Source organism: Coregonus clupeaformis, chromosome 15 (assembly GCF_020615455.1).
Source record: "Coregonus clupeaformis isolate EN_2021a chromosome 15, ASM2061545v1, whole genome shotgun sequence".
Taxonomy (NCBI): domain Eukaryota; kingdom Metazoa; phylum Chordata; class Actinopteri; order Salmoniformes; family Salmonidae; genus Coregonus; species Coregonus clupeaformis.
The window spans coordinates 53,343,000-53,369,643 of record NC_059206.1 but is presented as its reverse complement, the minus strand read 5'-3'; the positions used below and the strand labels follow the sequence as shown (position 1 = coordinate 53,369,643).

The 26,644-nt window shown below is 42.5% G+C and overlaps 1 protein-coding gene across 1 annotated transcript in view; it reads left to right on the top strand.

Moving 5' to 3' along the window:
* The first annotated feature begins 6,175 nt into the window (after positions 1 to 6,175).
* nop14 (NOP14 nucleolar protein homolog (yeast)) overlaps positions 6,176 to 26,644 on the top strand; it is a 40,625-nt gene continuing 20,156 nt past the window's right edge. The window contains exons 1-13 of the mRNA XM_045225215.1: positions 6,176 to 6,330; positions 6,519 to 6,701; positions 11,701 to 11,835; positions 12,491 to 12,632; positions 12,849 to 12,991; positions 13,298 to 13,432; positions 13,669 to 13,791; positions 14,039 to 14,170; positions 15,320 to 15,605; positions 15,897 to 16,027; positions 16,147 to 16,232; positions 16,345 to 16,480; positions 17,128 to 17,229. Of these exons, the coding sequence (XP_045081150.1) occupies positions 6,519 to 6,701; positions 11,701 to 11,835; positions 12,491 to 12,632; positions 12,849 to 12,991; positions 13,298 to 13,432; positions 13,669 to 13,791; positions 14,039 to 14,170; positions 15,320 to 15,605; positions 15,897 to 16,027; positions 16,147 to 16,232; positions 16,345 to 16,480; positions 17,128 to 17,229 (1,734 nt within the window). The 5' untranslated portion in view covers positions 6,176 to 6,330. The remainder of the gene's footprint in view (positions 6,331 to 6,518; positions 6,702 to 11,700; positions 11,836 to 12,490; positions 12,633 to 12,848; positions 12,992 to 13,297; positions 13,433 to 13,668; positions 13,792 to 14,038; positions 14,171 to 15,319; positions 15,606 to 15,896; positions 16,028 to 16,146; positions 16,233 to 16,344; positions 16,481 to 17,127; positions 17,230 to 26,644) is intronic.

Here is a 26,644-nt window from a genome sequence, read left to right as displayed (position 1 = left end):
TCACCACACTGCAATGGACTACTCTGTGAATCCCATCTGAAATGAAATAACTGTCTCAAGAAAACATATCGATTTCTAGTTGCACTCAAGACGCTATGGAGTTAATGTAATCGATCTAGTTGTTGGTGCGATCTTACAGCCTGGTCCCAGATCTATTTGTGCTGTCACACCAAACAATGACAATAGGAATTGGCGAAACGGCACAGATCTGGGACAAGGCTAGCGATCTTACACCTTCGCTTTTAAAAAGGTTGTCAGGCAGACGGGCATTGATACCGGACCAATGTCATAAATGAATCCCACTTGCCTGTGAATCTTGGTTTTAGACGACTATGAAAACCTAGCCTGGTCCCAGATCTGTTTGTGCTGTCTTACCAATGGTATAAAGGACCATATGAGTTGGCAAGATGGCACAAACAGATCTACGACCAGGCTACTATAAACCTGGTATATTACATGATTGATGCAAGCTGAGGACATTAGCCTGTTCCCTGAACCTGAAGGACCGCATGGCATTAAACTAAAGCTTTGAACTTGTATTGTTTGTTGTCGGTCTCTACATTATGACTGTAACTCCCGTTTACTTTGCTATTATTGTGCTAATAACAACACTAAGTCCTTAGTCATTTCTTCATCTGAAGTCACTTAGAATTGTTTTAAACTTGCAGCTTAGCTGATTTTGTATTCTTTGAACTATTCCCCTATTACACAAATGTCATTATACCATTTATAGACTACCATCTCTTTTTTCATGGTACTGTTTATTTTTGTTCAACCATTAATAAAAATCCTTCCTTCAAAACCATGATCTGAATTAATGCGCGAATCAATCAATTCCAAATTATCATCGCATTTTTGCTAAGACTAGTAAAACTTGAGATGACATTTAATCAGCAGAACAATACTTATTGGATTACTCAACGATATTAGTACTACACTGAACAAAAATATGAAAGCAACATGTTAAGTGTTGGTCCCATGTTTCAAGAGCTGCAATAAAAGATCCCAGAAATCTTCCATTTGCACAAAAATGCTTATTTCTACATTTCTCTCAAATGTTGTACATACCTGTTAGTGAGCATTTCTCCTTTGCCAAGATAATCCATCCAACTGACAGGTGTGTCATAACAAGAAGCTGATTAAACAGCATGATCATTACACAGGTGCACCTTGTGCTGGGGACAAAAGGCCACTAAAATGTGCAGTTTTGTCACAACACAATGCCACAGATGTCTCAAGTTTTGAGGGAGTATGCAATTGGCATGCTGACTGCAGGAATATCGACCAGAGCTGTTGCCAGATAATTTAATGTTAATTTCTCTACCACAAGCCGCCTCCAACGTCATTTTAGAGAATTTGGCAGTACATCCATACGGCCTCACAACCACAGACAACGTGTATGGCGTTGTATGGGCTAGCGGTTTGCTGATGTCAACGTTCTGAACAGTGTGCCCCATGGTGGGGTTATGGTATGGGCAGGCATAAGCTACGGAAAACGAACACAATTGCATTTTGTCGATGGCAATTTGAATGCACAGAGACACCGTGACGAGATCCTGAGGCCAATTGTTGTGACATTCAGCCGCCGCCATCACCTCATGTTTCAGTATGATAATGCACGGCACCATGTCGCAAGGATCTCTACACAATTCCTGGCAGCTAAAAGTGTCTAGTTCTTCCATGGCCTGCATACTCACCAGACATGTCACCCATTGAGCATGTTTGGGATGCTCTGGATCAACGTGTACGACAGCGTGTTCCAGTTCCCGCCAATATCCAGCAACTTCGCACAGCCATTGAAGAGGAGTGGGACAACATTCCACAGGCCACAATCAACAGCCTGACCAACTCTATGCGAAGGAGATGCTGCATGAGGCAAATGGTGGTCACACCAGATACTGACTGGTTTTCTGATCCATGCCCCTACCTTTCATTTAAGGTATCTATGATAAACAGATGCATCTCTGTATTCCCAGTCATGTTCAGTATAGATATACAGTGCCTTCAGAAATTATTCAGACCCCTTGACTTTTTCTACATTTTGTTACGTTACAGCCTTATTCTAAAATAAATTAAATTAAAAATTAAAAATGAGTAATCTACACACAATACCCCATAATGACAAAGCGAAAACAGGTTTCCCTGCCGCTGAAAAAAATCCCCACAGCATGATGCTGCCACCACCATGCATCACTGTAGGATTGGTGCCAGGTTTCCTCAAGACGTGACGCTTGGCATTCAGGCCAAAGAGTTCAATCTTGGTTTCATCAGACCAGAGAATCTTGTTTCTCATGGTCTGAGAGTCCTCCAAGCGGGCTGTCATATGCCTTTTACTGAGGAGTGGCTGCCGTCTGGCCACTCTACCATAAAGGCCTGATTGGTGGAGTGCTGCAGAGATGGTTGTCCTTCTGGAAGGTTCTCCCATCTCCACAGAGGAACTCTGGAGCTCTGTCAAGAGTGACCATCGGGTTCTTGGTCACCTCCCTGAACAAGGCCCTTCTCCCCCGATTGCTCAGTTTGGCCGGGCGGCCAGCTCTAGGAAGGGTTTTGGTGGTTCCAAACTTTTTCCATTTAAGAATGATGGAGGCCACTGTGTTCTTGGGGACATTCCATGCTGCAGAAATGTTTTGGTACCCTTCCCCAGATCTGTGCCTCGACACAATCCTGTCTCTGAGCTCTACGGACAATTCATTCGACCTCATGGCTTGGTTTTTGCTCTGACATGCACTGTCAACTATGTGACCTTATATAGACAGGTGTGTGCCTTTCCAAATAATGTCCAATCAATTGAATTTACCACAGGTGGACTCCAATCAAGTTGTAGAAACATCTCAATGGAAACAGGATGCACCTGAGCTCAATTTTGAGTCTCATAGCAAAGGGTCTGAATACTTATGTAAATATGGTCTAAAGACCTGTTTTCGCTTTGTCATTACGGGGTATTGTGTGTAGATTGCTGAGGACTTTTTATTTATTCAATCGATTTTAGAATAAGGCTGTGTTGTGTCTTTTCATAGTGTCGTGGGAACAAGGTTAAATCAATTAGATAGGTGACTCTTGGTGCTGCAGAGTCTGAATACCAAGGATTCCAGTATGTCGAGGGAGCTTACTGGGGTTTATCTTAGAATGATTGATAGATATAATATACTGACTTGGGGTACAAGGTAATAACATTAAAGAAGGGAGTGCCCACTGATGGTTAACAGATGTTGTTGAAGAAACGTGTAACATGAAGTATATAAACTGAGAGATTTCCTTTGTTCAGGAGGTCGGATCACAAGAGGCAAAGCGTGTGCCATTTGTTAAACGAACCCCGGTACCGTATCAGTTAAATACTTTGTATTAACTCTCCATATAATTGTTTAGGTATATTATTGCATCCTGATTTACTTGATACCAAAGGAACTCATCATAACAGGCTGTAACCTAACAAAAAATTGAATAAGTCAAGGGGTCAAAATACTTTCCGAAGGCACTGTATGCAGTGGCGATTTTAGCATGTAAATCTTGGTGTGGCAAACTCCCCCCAATTTTTTTTTTATGCATGCCAGCAATGCTACAACACAACACTAAACAATACATTAATTGCACTATAACGGTGACAAACAGTGCCCACAAACTGTTAGGGCCTACATAAAGCTGTCCCAACAGCAGTCCCAACACCTTACCACTGCTACACCTGGCTATCAGCGGAGCCTTGTCTGGCAGCGAAACAGTTCATTCAGCCTCATTTACTGCCTTTAAAAAAAACATAGCTGATATGGCTGACTTGTTTAAACAAATGTGGTTTCCACTGACAATTGAGATGTACAAACAATGGCATAAGGGGACGACGAGCGGTTAGGAGGCAGTCCGTAACTTCGATTAAGACATTAATGAGCGAGCTAGGACGGACATAGTCAATATAACTATTTGTTCAGCACTTTTGAAATGTACAGCAACAGAATTCAGAACATGGGCTATTCTTACAGTATTCTCCCTGTACACCAAGTCAGAACCGTAGGATAGATAAAGGGGGCATATAAGCAGACAATGAAAGCTCTTACAATATTAAATGATGATATTTCACTAAAACAGGCTATAGGCTACATGTGCACCACCAAGTCAGAACAGTAGGCTAAGGTATGAGGGGGAAAGGGACCAAATGATTAGGGTGAGGCACATGGGCTACTAACAGCTTACTACACAACATACTTATTACTTTCTTAGCTACAGTAGACATATTTCCCTGGCATATTACATCATTTATGCAGCAGCAAACAAGACATTTGCTGTGTTCACCTGAACAGGAAGATACCGCTGCGGTCCTTCGTGGGCAATTTTTGTCATCAAGGTCTGGCATTCTCCTGATTTATGGTGCTTTCAAGACAACTGGGAACTTGGAAAAAGCAAGGTCGAATCATGACGTCCGTGATCTTCAGGTCGGAGCTCTAGAAAGAGACCCTAGTTCCCGACCTGGAATTCTGAGTTGCATGACCGTTCAAAACGTATTTTCCTAGTCGGAGCTCGTTTTTTTCCTAGTTCCCAGTTGTCTTGAACTCACTGAAGTCTGAGATTTCCCAGTTCCGAGTTTCCAGTTGTTTTCAATGCGGCAGAAGTCATGCTGGATTGACAGCATGGCCAATGTTGAATGTTATCCTTTTAAGCTTGGAAAAGAGACCCTTAAACCCAAACTTGAACCACACACCCACTAAACTAAATAGCAGGCCATTGATTGCTTTGCAATGCTTGTAGTTAGCCACTGATTCCTTCCAACCCACTCATTGTTGAATTTAGGATTTCCAACTTGTTGTGTAATGTTTATGTCCAATGGCCGATGAGCACTGATACATTTTATCTATAGTTTCTCTATAAGAAAGGGCGGCAGGTAGCTTAGTGGTTAAGAGCGTTGTGCCAGTAACCGAAAGGTCGCTGGTTCTAATCCCCGAGCCGACTAGGTGAAAAATCTGTCGATGTGCCCTTGAGCAAGGCACTTAACCCTAATTGCTCTGGATAAGAGCGTCTGCTAAATGACTAAAATGTTCATAATTTATCTTCATATGACAAGGATTGAAAAGGATTTGCCAGTAGATTGTCGACTTGATTCATGATGATGACTGCTAGTTTGCTAACTAAGACTTTGAAAGTATAATGTTGACATGATCCGTCTAATCAACGCTACGGTAGAAATAACATGATTTGGCGTCATTTTACCTATGGCCAATGACTTTGAGCCTTCTTGGATGGGCTCTTCTAATGTAACTCTATGGCAGCACTGAAGCGGCTTGAATTTTCTAGCTCTCCCTGTAGATTTTGCGGTCATGTACACTACCGGTCAAAAGTATTAGAACACCTACTCATTCAAAGGTTTTTCTTTATTTTTACTGTTTTCTACATTGTCACAACACAACTGATTGGCTCAAATGCATTAAGAAGGAAAGAAATTCCACAAATTAAGTTTTAAGAAGGCACACCTGTTAATTGAAATGCATTCCAGGTGACTGAAGCTGGTTGAGAGAATGCCAAGAGTGTGCAAAGCTGTCATCATGGCAAAGGGTGGCTGTTTGAAGAATCTCAAATATAACATATATTTTGATTTGTTTAACACGTTTTTGTTTACTACATGATTCCATGTGTTATTGTATAGTTTTGATGTCTTCACTATTATTCTACAATGCAGAAAATAGTAAAAATAAAGAAAAACCCTTGAATGAGTAGGTGTTCTAAAACTTTTGACCGGTAGTGTAGTGTCCCCATGAGTGACAGAACACTGAGACAATCACGTCGCAACTAGAGAACATTACCAACCGCTACACTCCGTATTTTCCACTGGCTGCCCCACCACCAAAGAAAGCACTGAGCTAGGCTGAATCACCTGCATTTTGGAGCTGCCTTACTCAAGAAAGCAAAGAAGAGACCATGTTTGTATGTGTCTTTATTAACTCAAATATTTGTTTATCTGTTGTTGTTTTTTTACATTGCTTGCAAACTGATATGTGACACGTATTAAAGCCTAAATAACATGCAAAACAGACACAAGGTGGGGCTCTGACGGGTGGCCACTGGCTATATGTCTTTGCCAGAACCTATTTCAAATCTCATCCTTTTTTAGTTTTCCTGTAAGTGCATTGCTGAGGTTTTACCAGAGGGCGGCGCTGCAGAATATTACTTGCATGTCAACTGACGAGAAGTAGCCTCATGTGATGAACTTTGACCTCGTGCTGGCACGCTTTATGTCTGCAGTGGAACAACGTGGATATTGCAAAATAGATGATTTAACGTTATATTTTAACTTCAAAAGACCTGAACGCTTTAACAATATTGCTTCCAACACTATATCAAATCTATAAGGTAACGTTATGCCATTACAGTTTATGATGTTTGCCTTGAGAACGTGTCCAATGTTTGCTAGCTAGGCGACGTTATCTAGCTAGCCAGTTATCACACTAGCTATGCAATACTTTCTTTACATGGTTGTTATATTAGCGAGGAGGTTGTCATCCATATTTTACATTCACCTAGCTACGTATTTTGTCTAGATGGGGAAACCGCCAAAAAAGAAGAACCTTGCTGATAAGGTTCGCAAGACCAAAACTTCCACCGAGATAAAAAACAACCCGTTCGAGGTGAAAATCAACCGGAAGAAGTTTGACATTCTCGGGCGAAAGAGCAAGCACGACGTCGGTCTGCCAGGAGTATCCAGATCTAAAGCCATCAACAAGGTAAGTGGTTGTAATGAAGTAGTGTGTGTACATTGGGTTCTTTGAAGATAACAGATGCTGAGATGCATACACAGTATCTAGCCTGGTTTCAGATTTGTGCTGACTTACCAACTTCTATGGTCGTTGTCCATATAAGTTGACCATAGTTAACAAACCAGCACAAACAGATCTGGGACCAGGCTAGATGGATCCTAAAGACGCCCGCAGACTAGGTTCGGTTTGCTCCTAGCAGAACTCGGCTAGGCGAAGCGAGCGTCTTGCCAGCAATGTTTGCCGCAAAAATTTTTGATTGAAAATGATCAGAGGTGGGACCAAGGTCCGAGTCTCAAGTCGATCCCAAGTAGAACGTCTCGAGTCCAATTCGTACATTCTAATGCCGCTTTCAAAACGACTGGGAACTTGGAAAAATACGAGGTAAAATCATGACGACAGTGATCTTCAGGTCAGAAAGTCGGAGCTCTAGAAAGTGGACCGAGTTCCCCAGTTAGAATTCCGAGGTGGGTGACCAATCAGTTTTTACCTGTCCAAGCTCGTTTTTTCCCGGAGTTCCCAGTTGTTTTTAATGCAGCATTAGAGCAAGTACTGTCACAAGTTTTCAATTGACTCACGTCAGGTTTAAAAAAAAAAAAATCTACATGCAATGACTTCTTCAACTACAAATCAAGACCGTGGGACTATAAGGTTCTATCTGACAAGCCCTTAACCAACAATGCAGTTTAAAGAAAAATACGTGTTAAGTAAAAAATAGTTAAGTAAAAAATAAAAATTACAAATTATTAAAGAGCAACAGAAAAATACAGGTACAGAGTAAATGTGCGTGGGCACAGGTTAGTTGAGGTAATATGTACATGTAGGTATAGTAAAAGTGACTATGCATAAATAATAAACAGAGTAGCAGCAGGGTAAAAGAGGGGGAGGAACAATGCATATAGTCTGGGTAGCCATTTGATTAGCTGTTCAGGAGTCTTATGTCTTGGGGGGGGGGTAGAAGCTGTTAAGAAGCCTTTTGGACCTAGACTTGTCGCTCCGGTACTGCTTGCCGTGCAGTAGCAGAGAGAACAGTCTATGACTAGGGTGGTTGGAGTCCTTGACAATTTTTAGGGCCTTCCTCTGACACCGCCTGGTATAGAGGTCCTGGGTGGCAGGAAGCTTGGCCCCAGTGATGTACTGGGCCGTACGCACTGCCCTCTGTAGTGCCTTGCGATCGGAGGCCGAGCAGTTGCTATACCAAGCAGTGATGCAACCAGTCAGGATGCTCTCGATGGTGCAGCTGTAGAACCTGAGGACCCATGTCAAATCTTTTCAGTCTCCTGAGGGGGAATAGGCTTTGTCGTGCCCTCTACATGACTGTTTTGGTGTGTTTTGACCCACGACCCCCAAAAAGGAGTGGTTCAAAGCTTGCGACCCCCGCGCACGCACATACGCGTGCGCACAATCACTGTGCAAGTGTAGCCTGTCATTACAGCCATAAACAGTGATGCGTTTTGAAAACGCAAGAAACAGAAATAAACAGCGTTTTGAGCTGAAAGTAATTAATGTTAGCAGTCAATATCAACTAGGGATACCATGTCACATTCACTGGAGTCCAGAGAAAGAAGGATCATAGGCCTACCTGTATGCAGTGGGGGTTGCAGGATCGGATGGAAAGCATGATCTGTCTGTAGCCTTTTTCTTCCTCACAAATATCGTAATTAATTAGCCAGAATGTTACATCTTCATCCGATAAGATGTTACAGCTATCTTTAGACATATAATAATAATAAATAATAATAATATGCCATTTAGCAGACGCTTTTATCCAAAGCGACTTACAGTCATGCGTGCATAAATTTTTGTGTATGGGTGGTCCCGGGGATCGAACCCACTACCTTGGCGTTACAAGCGCCGTGCTCTACCATCTGAGCTACAGAGGACCACATATACCCCAGTACCAACACTGAGGTACATAATTATAAACCCACCCAAACTAGGCCTATCTGAAATATGAAAATGATCAATGAAATCACCTAGCAAAGGGAAAATTAAACAAGTGCTTGCTTTCTGGTCACTAATCTGGATATGTGAGCCCGCCTTTGCACGCCAATGCTGATGACTGGTCATTGGTCACAGTCAAGATGCCCAACTTTTTGGTTCTGAAGCACAGATGTTTTTGAAACAAGAATTTGGTGCAATACCCGACGCCTATGTTAGTGACCAGATCGAATAAGCAAAGGAATACATATAAAATACAAATGGTAGGCTATATGCCGCCTATTAAAATATTTATTTTTCAGTTTCACACTCGTGACCCCCCACAAAACCTTCTTACTGCGCTAGCTCACCCGACCTGTGTTCATTGACAGTTTGCTGGTCCAATCAGAGGGCCGAGTACGCGTTTCACTAGCCAATAAAAAAAATTTGTAAGTCCCATACTGTCTCTGGCTGCATGGAGAGTAGCCTAATCCACGGAGACGCTGTGCTTCAAAATGAGTGACAAAATGTTACAACCTGGCCAGATAATTTCAAGTCATCAGTCTCAAGTCAAAGTCGAGTGCCGAGTCTTGAGGCTCGAAGTCGAGTCTCAAGTTAAGTTATTTTATTTTCTATGAAGTCGACTGTCAAGTCATCAAATTTGTGACTCGAGTCCACACCTCTGAAAATGAGCAACTTTTTATTATCTGAGGAATTTTGATCGGCAGCGCCATAGAAATAAGAATCAATAAAACGGGCGTCCCCATTCAAGCAAATTATGGCATAATGGGTGGACTGGCAGACATTGCGAGTGTACCAATAGGAGCAAAGCAGGAAGTAAAAGCAGGATTTGTTTTGTTGAATCTACTCAAATAACATTACAAAAAAATGCATTCCATTGCATGAGCCACATGAGTTAGCATCATTTGAATGAACATTCTACATTATCATGGAAATTATTACATCACAATACCAGGCAGCCATTGTGAGTGGACCCATGAGTTTACCAATCAAATTGCCAGGGTTAGAGGTTCCAAGCCCGTTCTATTCATTCTTATTTCTATGGGCAGTGCCACCTATTGGGCCATTTTTAGAAATCGTTCAATCAGTGCACAGACATTGGTCATGTGATCAGTCTGCCATTCTAAAATATTTAGGAAAACATGGCAACCGTTTTTGAGTGAAATGTTGGACATTCACGTCTCAAATGTTTTTTCACTACAATATATGATCATGATATGTTAATACATACATACATACTGTGTAACTATCCATGGATGGGAGCATGCTAATCAGTTATCATGCTAACTGGAGCTCATACAAAGTCAGTGGGACAAACTGGATAAATTAGCTAGCTAGCCACGTCAATTTTTAGCTAGCTATAGCCATTTACATTAGCTAGCGTAAAACATTTTAAATCTTAGTTATTTAGCACACACTCTTATCCAGAGTGACTTACAGTTAGTGCATTCATCATAAGATACTGTAGCTAGTTGGGACAACCACATATCACAGTCATAGTAAGTACATTTTTCCTCAAAGTATCTATCAGCAAAGTCAGAGCTAGTAAGGGAGAAAAAAGTCAAGTGCGCATGTTGTTTCACAAAATGTGCGGTGAGGAGGGGGGTGCGGGATTATTTAAGATATTCTTTGAAGAGGTAGGGTTTCAGATGTTTTCGGAAGATGGGCAGGGACTCTGCTGTCCTAGCTTCAGGGGGAAGCATGTTCCACCGTTGGGGTGCCAGGACAGAGAAGAGCTTGGACTGGGCTGAGCCGGAGCTGACCTCCTGTAGGGGTGGGAGGGCCAAGAGACCAGAGGTGGCAGAACGGCGTGTTCGGGTTGGGGGTGTAGGGTTTGAGCATAGCCTGAAGGTAGGGAGGGGCAGTTTCTCTTGCTGCTCTTTAGGCAAGTACCATACACAGATGGCCTGGACCAAATCTGAACCTATCATAGACGTATGTTTCAAAAGTTTAGGGAGCACAGCAGAGTAGAGTACAGTACAATGCAGTACAGTAGAATACAGTACAGAAAAGTCGAGTACAGTACATTGTACTGCATTGTAGTCTACTCTGCTGTGCTATCCAAACTTGTGAAACATACGTTGTACTGTACTGCACTTTACTGAGCTCTACTCTATACTACTCTGTTGTGCTATACTGAACTGCGCTGTCCAAACCTGTGAAACATTTCTCTGTAGTACAGCTCAGGGACCAATGATGTCATTCCGTTACCGGGTGTAAATCCACTTCACTTACTGTAGTTCAATAAACAAAATATATTTGCCATGTCATAGCTCAGGGTTTCCCAAACTCGGTCCTGGGGCCCCTCCTGGGTGCACTTTTAGTTTTTTGCCCTAGCATTACATAGCTGATTCAAATAATCAAAGCTTGATAATGAGTTGGTTATTTGAATCAGCTGTGTAGTGCTAGGGCAAAAATCAAAACTTGCACCCAGGGGGGGGGGGCCCAGGACTGAGTTTGGGAAACCCTGTCATAGCTCACACCCCAATCTTTCTGCAGACATCTTTAAATCTTAATTTGGAGCAGATATTTAACAGCGTTTTTGGAAAATGTTGCCAAATTGTTCAAAGTAGTCCTTGTGCATAGAGTTGTATGGTTTGTTAAACTTAGAAATCAATGGTTTTTGTTTGGCATACATTCCGTAACCGCGGAATTACCCTGCAGTATTTCTCAAGGGAGAAATGCGCATGTAAACTTGTCTTCACTCGATGAATGACAACACTTGAAATCCGTCCATAGTTCCCACTCCTACTAGGAGTAGACTTTGGCTACCTTACTTCGACTTGCCTCAAGAAAAAATGTAGTGTACACGAACAGCCGGAAAAAAACCTGCAGAAGACCAAAACGAACAAAAACGTCACAAAATGTCATCATAATATATGCGTGAACTGTTTCGACTGTGAGCTTTGCAATATCGCAAATTACAGCTAGAGCAGTTTGCAACTTGTGTTACCATGTTTCTTTGATTCTATTTATTATTGTGCCAGTGTGGATCTTATGCTTACAAAATATTCCTTTCTTCCCCCAGCGAAAAGAGACCCTGCTGAAGGAATACAAGACAAAGGACAAGGCCAATAAGTTCATAGACAGACGGTTTGGTGAATATGACACCAAGATGGACCCAGAGGAGAAAATCCTTCAGAGGTTTTCGATGGAGAGACAGGTGAGATCCAATACTGACAGACATACAGTATCTCTGTTCTCTCCACTGTCACTGCATTAAACACCTTCTACAAGGTTGGGCACACTAAGGTCTGTGGGCCGCGTCTTCTTTTTTAAAGATATTATTTTGTTTTATAAAAAAAACCACTCCAGGCCACACTTGAATGTCTAAAACTAGATAAAGTATAAGGAGCCGGGCTCCCTTGCAAAAGAGACATTGGTCTCAATGGGACGCCCTGTTCAAAGAAAAGTAAAACCCCTAAAAATGTAGAAACTATAATGGACTTATATATGTTCAAATAACTGCCCTTTTTTCTGGCCCGCAAATTGGACACATTTAAAACAAAACTGTGCGTTATTTTTGTTGAATTTCGAAATCCCGATGTGGCCCTTGAGCCAAAAAGTTTGCCCACCCCAGCCCTGCAGTGCCCATTTCCACCATGTCCAATATAAAATGAATCATAAAACTAGCTCCTGGGGAGCTGCACTTCGTCTGACCCTGTGCTCCTCTCAAATCTGTGTGTTATGTGGGGGTTGAGAGCAGAGGAGAAGACTAATTTCCAATGTATCATTTGGACAAATACATGTGTATTGTATAAAGATGTACATCAGTCCATAACTTAACGTTGTCCTCTCTTGATGTTGTCCCCCTTTAGCGTACCCAAGACAAGAAGGACATGTATAACCTAAATGAGGAGGAGGAGTTGACCCACTATGGCCAGTCTCTGTCTGAGATGGAGAAGCTCAACGACATGGTAGACAGTGACGATGAGGCAGATGAGAAAGGAATGCTCTCAGGTAAGACAAAATGACTCCCAAGCTCCACAGAATTGGGGGAAGCTGTAGACCAGAGGGAGGGAAAGCGAGCGAAATGGGTGGTGGAGAAAAATAACAGAAACATGTACATTGGCTAAGTATTTGTGTCTGTAAAAAAATGAGGCATCACTATTGGTGACATCTGCTGAAGTAGGGACCATAACAATGACAATATCTTCTCATCCATCTTTCCTCCAGCTGAGCTGACTGCATCCCACTTCGGAGGAGGCGGCCTGCTGAGGAGGAAGACCCAAGGGGAGAAGGATAACGGGGGGAACCAGAGAGCCAAGTCCAGACAGGAACTCATAGAGGAGCTCATCCTCAAGTCTAAACAAGATAAGGTGAGCGTCAATCCCTCTCTTCTCATTCTAGGATGTGCCTTAATGTCTTAGACACTATTAGGAATGGTATTAAGGTTTATTCACTGAAACGTTGGTGTGAGGTCTATTCAATTGTTTGGGGAGCATCCAAGATAATCAGTGTGCTGCAGTTTCTTCCTTTTAGGAACGGTTTAATACCCTTTGTCTTGACTTGGTTGTATAGTGTGGTCCACCAGATATTTGACTCACTTTTCTAGTATTAGCAGAGCTCTACAGGTGTCTTTGAGGTGAGATCAGATGACTGACAGGTCTGTTGGTTGTCCTCAGAGGGAGAGGCAGAACCAGAAGGAGGAGTCCCAGGTGCTGACAGAGAAGCTGGACCAGGACTGGAAAAGCATCCAGGGGCTGCTGGCTCACAAGAATGCCCCCAAGGCTGACAGACAAGAGGAGGACAAACCCAAGGTGAAAGAACAGGAAATGCTTCCAATGGAACTTTTTAATGTTTATCCACTAAGTCAAACAGGTCCCTCATGCAAAATAGATTTTTATCTCATTGAGTCTAACCTGTATACATTAAGATTAAATTAAAAGGTTTCCAGAGACCTTATCTCAGTGAGAGAACCTGGATAAGTAAAATGATTGTGCCCCAAGGAAAATCCCCTTTATCTCATCTTTGTCTCTTCCCCTGTATGTTCCAGCTGGATGAGTATGACATGATGGTGCGAGAGCTGGGGTTTGAGATGAAGGCTCAACCGTCTGAGAAGATGAAGACTCCAGAGGAAGTGGCCAGGGAGGAAAGGGAACGCCTGCAGAAACTAGAGGTATGGATGTGTCTCAACACTCTAAAATGGCTCCATTTTCTTGTCATTTTTTCTTTATGACCATTGATGGGTAATGGGTCTGCTTTCACCTGACCTTTCAGGCAGTAATCATAGAGATAAGGACTTGAGAAAGGGAAGGAAGTGAAAACTATTGATACACAGGCAGAGTTTGTCCCTCTGTGTGTGTGGTTTGACCCGTCTACTGTACTGAAGCTTTTTCCTGTCTGTGGTTTGACACTTGCCCCAGGCTGACAGGCTGAGGAGGATGATGGGAGATGTAGTAGAAGACAGCACCAAGACCCAGGCTCACATGTCAGCTGACGACCTCAACGACGGCTTCATCCTGGACGGAGACGACAAACAGACTCTGGCCTATCAGGTAAGGGACCAAGCAGACTCTGGCCTGTAAGATAATGGACCAAGCAGACGCTGTCCTTTCAGGTGAGAGAGGCTATGTCTATGAATGTGTGTGGGTTATGATTTGACATTGTGTCTTGGAGTTACGACATCGCATCATCTCTACTCTCTCAATGGAAGGAAGTTGTAGGAAGGAGCACACACATTTATTTGGATAGTGATGCTAAAACGTTTAATTTAGATCTATACTCCAGCATTTTTTATTTCGGATCAAATGTTTCATATTAGGCGACAGTACAGAATGTCACCTTTTATTTGAGGGTATTTTCACATATCTGTTTTACTGTTTAGAAATGAAAGCACTTTATGTATCTAGTCCCCTCCATTTGAAGGTGTCATAGGTATTTGGACAAATTCACTTATGTGTATTAAAATAGTAAAAAGTATAGTATTTGGTCCAATGACTACAAACTTGTTGGATGCATTTGCAGTTTGTTTTGGTTGTTTCAGATTATGTTGTGTCCAATAGTTATGAATGGTAAATAGTGTTTTGTCATTTTGGAGTCACTTTTATTGTAAATAAGAATATATGTTTCTGAATACTTCTACATTAATGTGGATGCTACCATGATTACGGATAATCATGAATGAATCGTGAATAATGATGAGTGATAAAGTTAGAGGCATAAATGTGTTTTTGTTTTTTAGTATTCATTTCTATTGGACACAATATAATCTGAAACATGACCAAAACAAACTGCAAATGCATCCAACAAGTTTCTAGAGTCACAGGCTTGATGTAGTCATTGCGTGCTAGGAATATGGGACCAAATACTACACTTGTCTACTTTAGTACACATATAAGTGAATTTGTCCAAATACCTATGACACCTTCATATGGGGGGACTAGATGCATAGTGCTTTAATTTCTAAACGGTAAAACAGAAATATATGAAAATACCCTCAAATAAAAGGTGACATTCTTACTGTCGCCTCATATGACACATTTGATCTCAAATCCAAAATGCTGGAGTGTAGAGCCAAATTAAATATTTACGCTTCACTGTCCAAATAAATACATAGGGGAGTTTATGTGACAGTCAAATTTACAGGCATTCACTGAAAGATCAACCGATAACAAATTCCTATTTTTCCCATTCTCTCTCTATAGGATGGGAAATGGAACATAAACGAGGAAGGGGCAAAGATAGAGGGGGATGACGAGGAGGAGGGTGGTGAAGAAGGAGAGAGTGGTGAGGAGGAGGAATCTGATGGAGAGGAGGAAGAGGAGGGCAGTGACGAGGAGGATAGCCACTCAGACCTGGACTCTGAGCAGGAGAGTGAGGGAGGAGAGGAGGAGAAGGATGAAGCGCCTGCAATCAAATCTCAGCTGAGTGAGGAGGAGAGGAAGGCCGAAGCAGAGGCAGCTAAAGCAGAACTACCATATACTTTCAAAGGTAAGACCCCAGTTTTATATGATCTATCTATAATAAGATAACGAACTGGATATCATTTTCTGTAGTTGATAGCTTTGGAATATATTGGTATATATGAAAAATAATTGGAGGGTTGATCTAAAATGAGTTATGTTTCAGTTGAAAGCTAATATCGACTTCTCTCTTGAGTCATCTAGCAAAACAAAACACGACTCCCCTAGTGGTCATGCCCTGACACAACACCACTGTCTTGTCTGCCTTCTCCACATATGTTCAATGTTCTTCTCTCCCCCTTTCCTCTCCTCCTCCCAGCTCCAGAGAGCTACAGTGACCTGAAGGGCCTGCTGCAGGGTCATCCTGCTGACCACCAGTGTATCATCCTGGCCAGGACACAGAAGTGTAACCATCCCAGTCTGGCTGTGGGGAACAAACTCAAACTACAAGTCAGTAGAGTTCAGCCTGAATCACAAGATGGAATTGTTAACAGATATGCAAATGTTTTGCTAGGGATCAAAATAGTTATTTGGTTCAACTGCTGTGGATTTCTCACTTTCTCGTTCAGAAATTATTTGGCTTTCTGCTGGAGTATGTGGGCGAGTTGGCTACCAGGAGTCCACCGGAACTTTCCACAATAGACAAACTGATACCGTGAGTAACTCTCCTCAGCTCTCTAGTTTTGATATGCTATAGGATTTGACTGTGCCAGGTGTATTGATTGTGATAGTCCTGGTTTGTTCTGTCTCTCCCTACTGCTCCCCAGGCAGCTGTATGGTCTATGTCAGCTGTTCCCTGAAGCTGCTTCCAAGGCGATGCAGACGACCCTGGTTAACAACGCACACAGCATGGAGGAGGTACTGGAGGTCAAGGGTCGGGCCGCCTTCCCACAACTAGACATGGTACTTTTGACTTTCCTCTCAAATGGTTTTGCTTCCTACCTCTCTGTGTTACGTTATTGTCATGGACTGCTATCTTTTTCTGCATGAAACACTGCACTACATGTCAAGTCAGGAAAAAAGCCAGGGAAATACCCGTCTGACATCTGATTCTGTTCCATTTGTTCTCTGACAGTGACAAGTGATGTGGGGGAGAATCGATACAGTTACATATCGCTTTTTTTAAAATAAACGTTATTATATCGATACTTGACTCCAATTTTTATTTCATTATTTGCTAGTGCTATTCGGCTGTACCTGCGCCAAAACGCCTGTATTTTTCATCCTATAGCTTGTTCTCCATCCTTTTTAAATAGTGAGCCAACAAAACTAATTTTCTCATGCTCTCTCGTCTCTCTGCAGCAGACATATAGTGAGTACATATAGAATAGTGAGAATGGCAATACATATCATATCAGCACCTAAGTATCGGGATAATATCGTATTGTGAGGTCCCTGGCGATTCCTAGACCTAACAGTGAGCACCAGGCTTGTCTGTGTAAATTGGTTTGTTCTCTCTGACAGTGTTCTGTCAAGTTGACGTGTTGGTGACGTCTCTCTCTCGCCGTCTCTCTTTCTACCTCTCTCTACTTCTCTCTTTCCTTTCTCAGCTCATTTACCTGAAGATAACAGCATTGCTGTTCCCCACCTCAGACTTCCGCCACCCTGTCACCACCCCAGCCCTACTGTACATCAGCCAGGCCCTCACCAAGGTAATTATTCCACCGTGTGTGAGCCTGTGTCCATGCATGTCTGTGTGTGTGTATGACACAGATTGTGTCAAGTTGTCTGGATTAAAATGGTCTTCACTCACAATAGGGCTGACCGCAATTAGTCGATTGTTTGGTCGTTAGGCTGTTGGTCGACCGAGATTTGTTTTAGTAAAGCAGTAATATACAGTGCATTCGGAAAGTATTCAGACCCCTTGACTTTTTCCACATTTTGTTACGTTACAGCCTTATTCTAAAATTTATTAAATAATTTTTCCCCCTCATCAATCAACACACAATACCCCATAATGACAAAGTGAAAACAGGTTTTTAGACATTTTTGTAAAATTCAAAAAAAAAGAACAGATACCTTATTTACATAAGCATTCAGACCCTTTGTTATGAGACTTGAAATTGAGCTCAGTTGCATCCTGTTTCCATTGATCATCCTTGAGACGTTTCTACAATTTGATTGGAGTCCACCTGTGGTAAATTCAATTGATTGGACATGATTTGGAAAGGCACACACCTGTCTATATAAGGTCCCACAGTTGACAGTGCATGTCAGAGCAAAAGCCATGAGGTCGAAGGAATTGTCCGTAGAGCTCCGAGACAGGATTGTGTCGAGGCACAGATCTGGGGAAGTGTACCAAAACATTTCTGCACCAATACTCTTCCTAGAGCTGGCCGCCGGCCAAACTGAGCAATTGGGGGAGAAGGGCCTTGGTCAGGGTGGTAACCAAGAACCCAATGGTCACTGACAGAGATCGAGTTCCTCTGTGGAGATGGGAGAACCTTCCAGAAGGACAACCATCTCTGCAGCACTCCACTAATCAGGCCTTTATGGTAGAGTGGCCAGATGGAAGCCACTCCTCAGTAAAAGGCATATGACAGCCCGCTTGGAGTTTGCCAAAAGGCACCTAAAGGACTCTCAGACCATGAGAAGCAAGATTATCTGGTCTGATGAAGCCAAGAGTGTAATCTTTGGCCTGAATGCCAAATGTCACGTCTGGAGGAAACCTGGCACCATCCCTACGGTGAAGCATGGTGGTAGCCGCATCATGCTGTGGGTATGTTTTTCAGCGGCAGGGACTGGGAGACTAGTCAGGATCAAGGGAAAGATGTAACGGAGCAAAGTACAGAGAGATCCTTGATGAAAACCTGCTCCAGAGCGCTCAGGACCTCAGACTTCCAATAGGACAACGACCCTAAACACACAGCCAGGACAATGCAGGAGTGGCTTCGGGACAAGTCTCTGAATGTCCTTGAGTGGCCCAGCCAGAGCCCGGACTTTAACCTGATCGAACATCTCTGGAGAGACCTGAAAATAGCTGTGCAGCGACGCTTGGCATCGAACCTGACAGAGCTTGAGAGGATCTGCAGAGAAGAATGTGAAAAACTCCCCCAAATAAAGGTGTACCAAACTTGTAGTGTAATACCCAAGAAGCCTCAAGGCTGTAATCGCTGCCAAAGGTGCTTCAACAAAGTACTGAGTATAGGGTATGAATACTTATGTAAATGTAAATACTTATTTTATATTTAATACATTTGCAAACATTACAAAAAAAACTGTTTTTGCTTTGTAATTATGGGGTATTGTGTGTAGATTGAGGGAAAAAAACAATTTACCGTATTTTCCGCACTATAAGGCGCACCGGAGTATAAGCCGCAGCAGCTAAATTGAATGATATTGAATGATGTGTACATATATAAGCCGCACTGGACTATAAGCCGCAGGTGTTTTAATGTTTAATTACCATATGTAAGGGTTCGTGCACAGAGGGGATTGTCGGGAAAGAGATGGCTGCTTGAGGAAGCTCCCATTTATTAACATTTCAACAAACAAGTTGCATATTTGCATAACGTATTCCAGCAAAATTAGTTAATAGCGTCACAATCATTTAACCACTTAACTTTGGTTATTTTTGAAAAACCTTGAAAAAGTGTGCTCATCTTTGAATATTTATCTACATTATAGCCTACAGTAGTACCATAACAAAAAACTAAGCTTACAGCGCTTGACGAGGCAATATCAATGGCTAAATTAAATGTGTTTTTTTAAAGTGCAAAATAAAGTGCCTGTAACACGACAGTAAGCGCGTAAACCTAAAGTTGCAGCAACACGGCTGCTTAAAATATACGGTAATCAGCCTACCAGAAAAGTCATTAATCCTCGTCTTCATCTTTTAGGCTAAGGTGCAGTACACGGCTGTAACCAGAAAAGTCAAGTCATTAATCCTCATCTCCGTCTTCTTCCTGCGTACTAAAACCACCAAAGTCCTCATCTTCAGTGTCGGAAACGAACAGGCTCAGGGTGGCTTCGTCAGCCACTCTCCTCTCTCCTTCGTTGACGCTCTCAAAACCAACGAACTCCTCTTCGTCACTGTCGGAATCGAACAGACTCTGAAGGGCCTCAGCTGTGGCGGCGTCCTCCTCTTCATCACGCAGCAGTCCAGCCTTTCGGAACCCGTTAATGATCGTGGATGTTTTGACACTCCTCCACGCTATCAGGATCCACTCGCAAACTTGAGCGAAAGTTGCTTTTCGCATGCGACCAGTTTTGGTGAATGATTTATCGCCGCTAGTCATCCACGCCTCCCACTGAACGCGTAGTGCCACTTTGAACGCACGATTGACACTGATGTCGAGTGGCTGCAGATGCTTTGTTGTGCCCCCAGGAATCACAGCTGGAATCGAGTTTGTGCTCTTGATGGCTGCTTTCACATAATCCGTTATATGGGCCCTCATGCTGTCCAAAACGAGCAAAGCTTTTTTTTGGCGAAAGAATCCTCCAGGGCGCTTGACGTAGCACTCATTCAGCCACTCATTCATTACGCTTTCCATCATCCACCCTTTCTTGTTGACTTTAAAGGAGATGCCGTTCAGGATCTTTTCTTTTGGCATTGTAATCCGCTTAAAAATCACCATTGGCGGAAGCTTTAATCCAGATGCTGTGCAGCCAAGAACACAAGTCAAATTCGTTCTCTCGTGGCCAGTGGTTCTCAACGTGATGGACGATTCACCTTTCTTGTTAACAGTCCTAGTGAGAGGCAGGTCAAACGTCAAAGGCACTTCATCCATATTTATGATCTGGTCCGGTCCGATGGAATATTCCTCTATCATTCTTTGTGTGAATTCGCCGAAGTTTGTTATTTTTCCCTGGTAGTCGGGAGGGAGTTGCTGACACACAGTCGTCCGCGCCCTGATGGAGAGTCCCTTTCGTCTCATAAATCTGAAACACCAGGATGGTCCACCTCTAAAATTTTAATTTTTCATTTCGGTGGCGACTGTTTCAGCTTTCAGTCGGATCTGCACGGTGGAAACACCTCGGCCGTCTGCTCTCTGTGTGTTCACCCAATCTTCAAGAAAGTCTTCAAGTTCGGGCCATCTGCTTTTATTACCTCTGAAAGCTTTTTTTGACTTTTTGCATTGAGACAGTTTTTCCCGCTGGCGTCTCAACGTCTCACCATTGACTCATTGATGCCAAGGCTACGTGCAGCAGCTCTATTTCCTTCTTTTACAGCCAGATTGACTGCCTTTAACTTAAAAGCTGCATCATATGCATTTCTACGTTTGTTTTCCATAATGAGGGTTTGTGCATGAAAACTTCCTTTGCACAAACTGTCTCGCTCTCGTAATGTCTGTCTGTCTTGCTCTCGTTCTGTCTCTCGTACCACTCTCGGTTCCACTTTTACTTTTGCGCGCTACCTGTCTCACTCTTTTCCGGCCTCCAGCTTTTCCTGCTGGAGCCCGCCGCTTAAAGGTGGGGGGCGCGGACCTGTCATAGAGCCCATAGAGTTAAAGTTGGTGGACTGTAACCTGTAAAATCCATAGATTTAGGAGGTCTTCTAGTGGCCGTTAGCTGTAAAAATCCATAGATTAGCCGCACCGTTATATAAGCCGCAGGGGTCGAAAAATGGGGGAAAAAGGCGCGGCTTATAGTCCGAAAATTACGGTAATCATTTTTAGAATAAGGCATCTGAATACGTTGTGTGTGTATGCATGCATACATACATACATACATACATACATACATACAGTACCAGTCAAAAGTTTGGACACACCTACTCATTCCAGGGTTTTTCTTTATTTGTACTATTTTCTACATTGTAGAATAATAGTGAAGACATCAAAACTATGAAATAACACATATGGAATCATGTAGTAAGCAAAAAAGTGTTAAACAAATCAAAATATGTTTTATATTTGAGATTCTTCAAAGTAGCCACCCTTTGCCTTTGACAGCTTTGTACACTTGGCATTCTCTCAACCATCTTCATGAGTTAGTCACCTGGAATTTCAATTAACAGGTGTGCCTTGTTAAAAGTTAATTTGTGGAATTTCTTTCCATCTTAATGCGTTTGAGCCAATCAGTTGTGTTGTGACAAGGTAGGGGTGGTATACAGAAGATAGCCCTATTTGGTAAAAGACCAAGTCCATATTATGGCAAGAACAGCTCAAATAAGCAAAGAGAAACGACAGTCAGACAGGTCAATCTGGAAAATTTCAAGAACTTTGAATGTTTCTTCAAGTGCAGTCGCAAAAACAATCAAGCGCTATGATGAAACTGGCTCTCGTGAGGACCGCCACAGAAAAGGAAGACCCAGATTACCTCTGCTGCAGAGGATAAGTTCATTAGAGTTAACTGCACCCTTGAATGAGTAGGTGTGTCCATAACCTTTGACTGGTACTGTATATAGTCATGCCCATCTCAGTGAACTAATCCATTGCGGAGGCCTAGACTAAAAGCCCAATTTTATGCTTGATCCGAAAATGTGGTCGGAGGCTCTATGTGGAGGGTGTGACGCAATTGCGGAGCCTCCAGAGGCATGCAGAGGTCAAATCGAGCTCGGTACTGCATCGCAATGCGCCTCCCAAATGTTGAAACAATGCGGAGGGCTCTGTATAGCTCCGCATTGACATGATTGGTTGACGGTAGGTGGGACTTCTGCTGAGGCTATATCACCATAAATGCTGCATGGCCAATGTAGATATCAGATTGACCATGCACCCTGATGCACAATGCAATTCTCTTTCCAGAATGCGCTCTCTCCCGTGAATTTGTGCACATTCATTGTTTCATAACTTCATTGTGTGAATTGTTTGCGTTTGATTGTTAGTATATATCAATTCCCCATTACATATACAGTGAGGGGGAAAAAAGTATTTGATCCCCTGCTGATTTTGTATGTTTACCCACTGACAAAGAAATGATCCGTCTATCATTTTAATGGTAGGTTTATTTGAACAGTGAGAGACAGAATAACAACAAAAAAATCTAGAAAAACGCATGTCAAAAATGTTATAAATTGATTTGCATTTTAATGAGGGAAATAAGTATTTGACCCCTCTGCAAAACATGACTTAGTACTTGGTGTCAACCCTTGTTGGCAATCACAGAGGTCAGACGTTTCTTGTAGTTGGCCACCAGGTTTGCACACATCTCAGGAGGGATTTTGTCCCACTCCTCTTTGCAGATCTTCTTCAAGTCATTAAGGTTTCGAGGCTGACGTTTGGCAACTCGAACCTTCAGCTCCCTCCACAGATTTTCTATGGGATTAAGGTCTGGAGACTGGCTAGGCCACTCCAGGACCTTAATGTGCCTCTTCTTGATCCACTCCTTTGTTGCCTTGGCCATGTGTTTTGGGTCTTTGTCATGCTGGAATACCCATCCATGACCCATTTTCAATGCCCTGGCTGAGGGAAGGAGGTTCTCACCCAAGATTTGACGGTACATGGCCCCGTCCATCGTCCCTTTGATGCGGTGAAGTTGTCCTGTCCCCTTAGCAGAAAAACACCCCCGAAGCATAATGTTTCCACCTCCATGTTTGACAGTGGGAATGGTGTTCTTGGGGTCATAGGCAGCATTCCTCCTCCTCCAAACACGGCAAGTTGAGTTGATGCCAAAGCGCTCCATTTTGGTCTCATCTGACCACAACACTTTCAGCCAGTTCTCCTCTGAATCTTTCAGATGTTCATTGGCAAACTTCAGATGGCCCTGTATATGTGCTTTCTTGAGCAGGGGGACCTTGCGGGCGCTGTAGGATTTCAGTCCTCCACGGCGTAGTGTGTTACCAATTGTTTTCTTGGTGACTATGGTCCCAGCTGCCTTGAGATCATTAACAAGATCCTCCCGTGTAGTTCTGGGCTGATTCCTCACCGTTCTCATGATAATTGCAACTCCACGAGGTGAGATCTTGCATGGAGCCCTAGGCCGAGGGAGATTGACAGTCATTTTGTGTTTCTTCAATTTGCGAATAATCGCACCAACTGTTGTCACCTTCTCACCAAGCTGCTTGGCGATGGTCTTGTAGCCCATTCCAGCCTTGTGTAGGTCTACAATCTTGTCCCTGACATCCTTGGAGAGCTCTTTGGTCTTGGCCATGGTGGAGAGTTCGGAATCTGATTGATTGCTTCTGTGGACATGTCTTTTATACAGGTAACAAGCTGAGATTAGGAGCACTCCCTTTAAGAGTGTGCTCCTAATCTCAGCTCGTTACCTGTATAAAAGACACCTGGAAGCCAGAAATCTTTCTGATTGAGAGGGTCAAATACTTATTTCCCTCATTAAAATGCAAATCAATTTATAACATTTTTGACATGTGTTTGTTATGCTGTCTCTCACTGTTCAAATAAACCTACCATTAAAATTATAGACTGATCATTTCTTTGTCAGTGGGCAAACGTACAAAATCAGCAGGGGATCAAATACTTTTTTCCCTCACTGTATCACCGGTAGTACATTTACCGTTAATTCCTAATCTACAATGTTTGTTACTTTGGTTATGGTAATTTCTGTTAATGCGTTCAGTATTATTATTCCAGTCTTCCTGTTGTCGGAGTGGACACATTGTTTGCAGAGTGCACAACCTATGCTAAACTTGTGAGAAAGATGTTTTGCTTTATTTCATTCCATTTACGAGTTTTGTCAATTTAGTCATTGTCTATTGTTTGGCGCGCTCCTGTCAATGTTGAGTAAGGACGCGCACGCATAGAAGTAGGCCTATAGGCTACCTGGCCTGTGCGCAAATGTAGGCATATAAATGGATCCATTTAGGGATCTGATAGTATTTCTGATTGGCTTAACGCACCACCACTAATGACCTGTGGAGCTTCTCAAAGTAGCCTGTTTTCTTCACCTCAAACAGCAAGCAAACAAAGTTTGTTTTTACATCCATAGAGAATTACAATAGTTCCTCAATGTATTTGAAAAGTATTTCCCGCTCTCTCCCTTTCGATAACCACTCCGCGTGAAAGGGAAAAATGTAATGCTCTGATCCAGTGGAAACGTCATAAAATAAGCCTACCTGATTACTTCTTATCAGTGTTTGACTTGGACTGAAATAGGTTCTGTTACTCATTTTGGGTGCTGGTACTGTTTATATTTAGGTGCAGGAGCTCCACAATACTTTTGAGCTAATATTCTATAAGAGGAGCAGGAGCTCAATCAGTAGAACATTTGAGGTGCCGGTACTCAGCTCCGGTGAGCTCATAGTTGGCAATGGCAATAAAATTAACTTTTTAGGTTGATATCATTTTCATTTAGATTTGGATCAACATTTTATTTTGAGATATGAAGACGTTATTATAAGTTAAATGAAACTGTTTCACGAAAATGTGCTTATGAAAACCATAACGGTCACGCTGATCGGTAGAAATTGGAAGATAAATTAGCATTCCATATGAGAAAGGTTGGCGGCGACTCCAGGAGAGTAATGGCAGAATCTGGGAAAGCCAGCAGGAGCGGGAGGAGAATAGTTTGGCTAGGTCAAGGTTTTTTTTGTCTGGTTATCTAGATCTCTGCCGCCCTCTTGAGGCATTTGTCTTATTTCATCAAACGAAGCTTAAAGCATCAGCATATAGTTGATTTTATTGAAACACATAGGGTGTGTCTATATATGGAAAAATACACTTAACATTTTCTACCAAACGATTGGTCGAAAGAACAGACTACTTTTGGTCTACCAAGATTTCTTTGGGTCGGGTCCGCCCTACCTCACAACCATAGAAACACGCCTCCGGACCTGTCAGTCTTCTCTATAAAAGGACTTCACCATCTCTTTTCTATTATTCTTCTTCTCTTCTCTCTCTGTTGTCTACCTTCTGTAGGCTTGTCTTTTTTTCATAGGATTTCATCATCCCTTCATCTCCATCTCGTATACCTTTTGAATCAACTTATTTTTCCCTCAGTAGATTCCTTCCTTGGCCTCCAGTCTCGCTGTTGAAGTGGGTTGGAGCTCCTCTCGCTGAACCAGACCTGGGTTCAAATACTATTTGAAATCATTTCAAATACTTTAACTGTGCTGTATTTAGCTTGCCTGGCTTAACGGACCATTAGAATATTCCCAAAACAGCTCCCTGCCCATCTGGCACTCCAGGCAGGTTAGAGCAAACGCTGAAAGTATTTGAAAGATTTCAAATAGTAGTTGAACCCAGGTCTGCGGAAGAGGGGTGTATCCTTCCTTCCTGCCACCAACCCTTTGTTTAATCATGGTGTTTATGTAGATAGCTCAGCTCCAGATGTTGATCAACGGAAAGGAACAAGCGCACACACTCTTTCTGTTGCTACATGCCTGAATTTTCACTAAGCTTCTACTTTTGACCTGTGGAGTCATGTCCTTTCTTAGTGTTGAATATGGTGGTGTTGTCAAAGCAAACCTAGCCAGGGGAAAATATGATAAGTTGTATTATTATTATGTAACATCTACACGCCAACAGGTTAATGAGTTTTTAGCTATGTGAATGGTGAAAGCAGGCTAGAGAACCTCTGACTTTGTCAATGTGATTCATATATATATATATATATATATATATATATATATATATATATATATAATATATACACACACACATACACACACACAACACACACACACACAGTGGGGAGAACAAGTATTTGATACACTGCCGATTTTGCAGGTTTTCCTACTTACAAAGCATGTAGAGGTCTGTCATTTTTTTATCACAGGTACACTTCACGGAATCCAGAAAATCACATTGTATGATTTTTAAGTAATTAATTTGCATTTTATTGCATGACATAAGTATTTGATCACCTACCAACCAGTAAGAATTCCGGCTCTCACAGACCTGTTAGTTGTTCTTTAAGAAGCCCTCCTGTTCTCCACTCATTACCTGTAGTAACTGCACCTGTTTGAACTCGTTACCTGTATAAAAGACACCTGTCCACACACTCAATCCAACAGACTCCAACCTCTCCACAATGGCCAAGACCAGAGAGCTGTGTAAGTACATCAGGGATAAAATTGTAGACCTGCACAAGGCTGGGATGGGCTACAGGACAATAGGCAAGCAGCTTGGTGAGAAGGCAACAACTGTTGGCGCAATTATTAGAAAATGGAAGAAGTTCAAGATGACGGTCAATCACCCTCGGTCTGGGGCTCCATACAAGATCTCA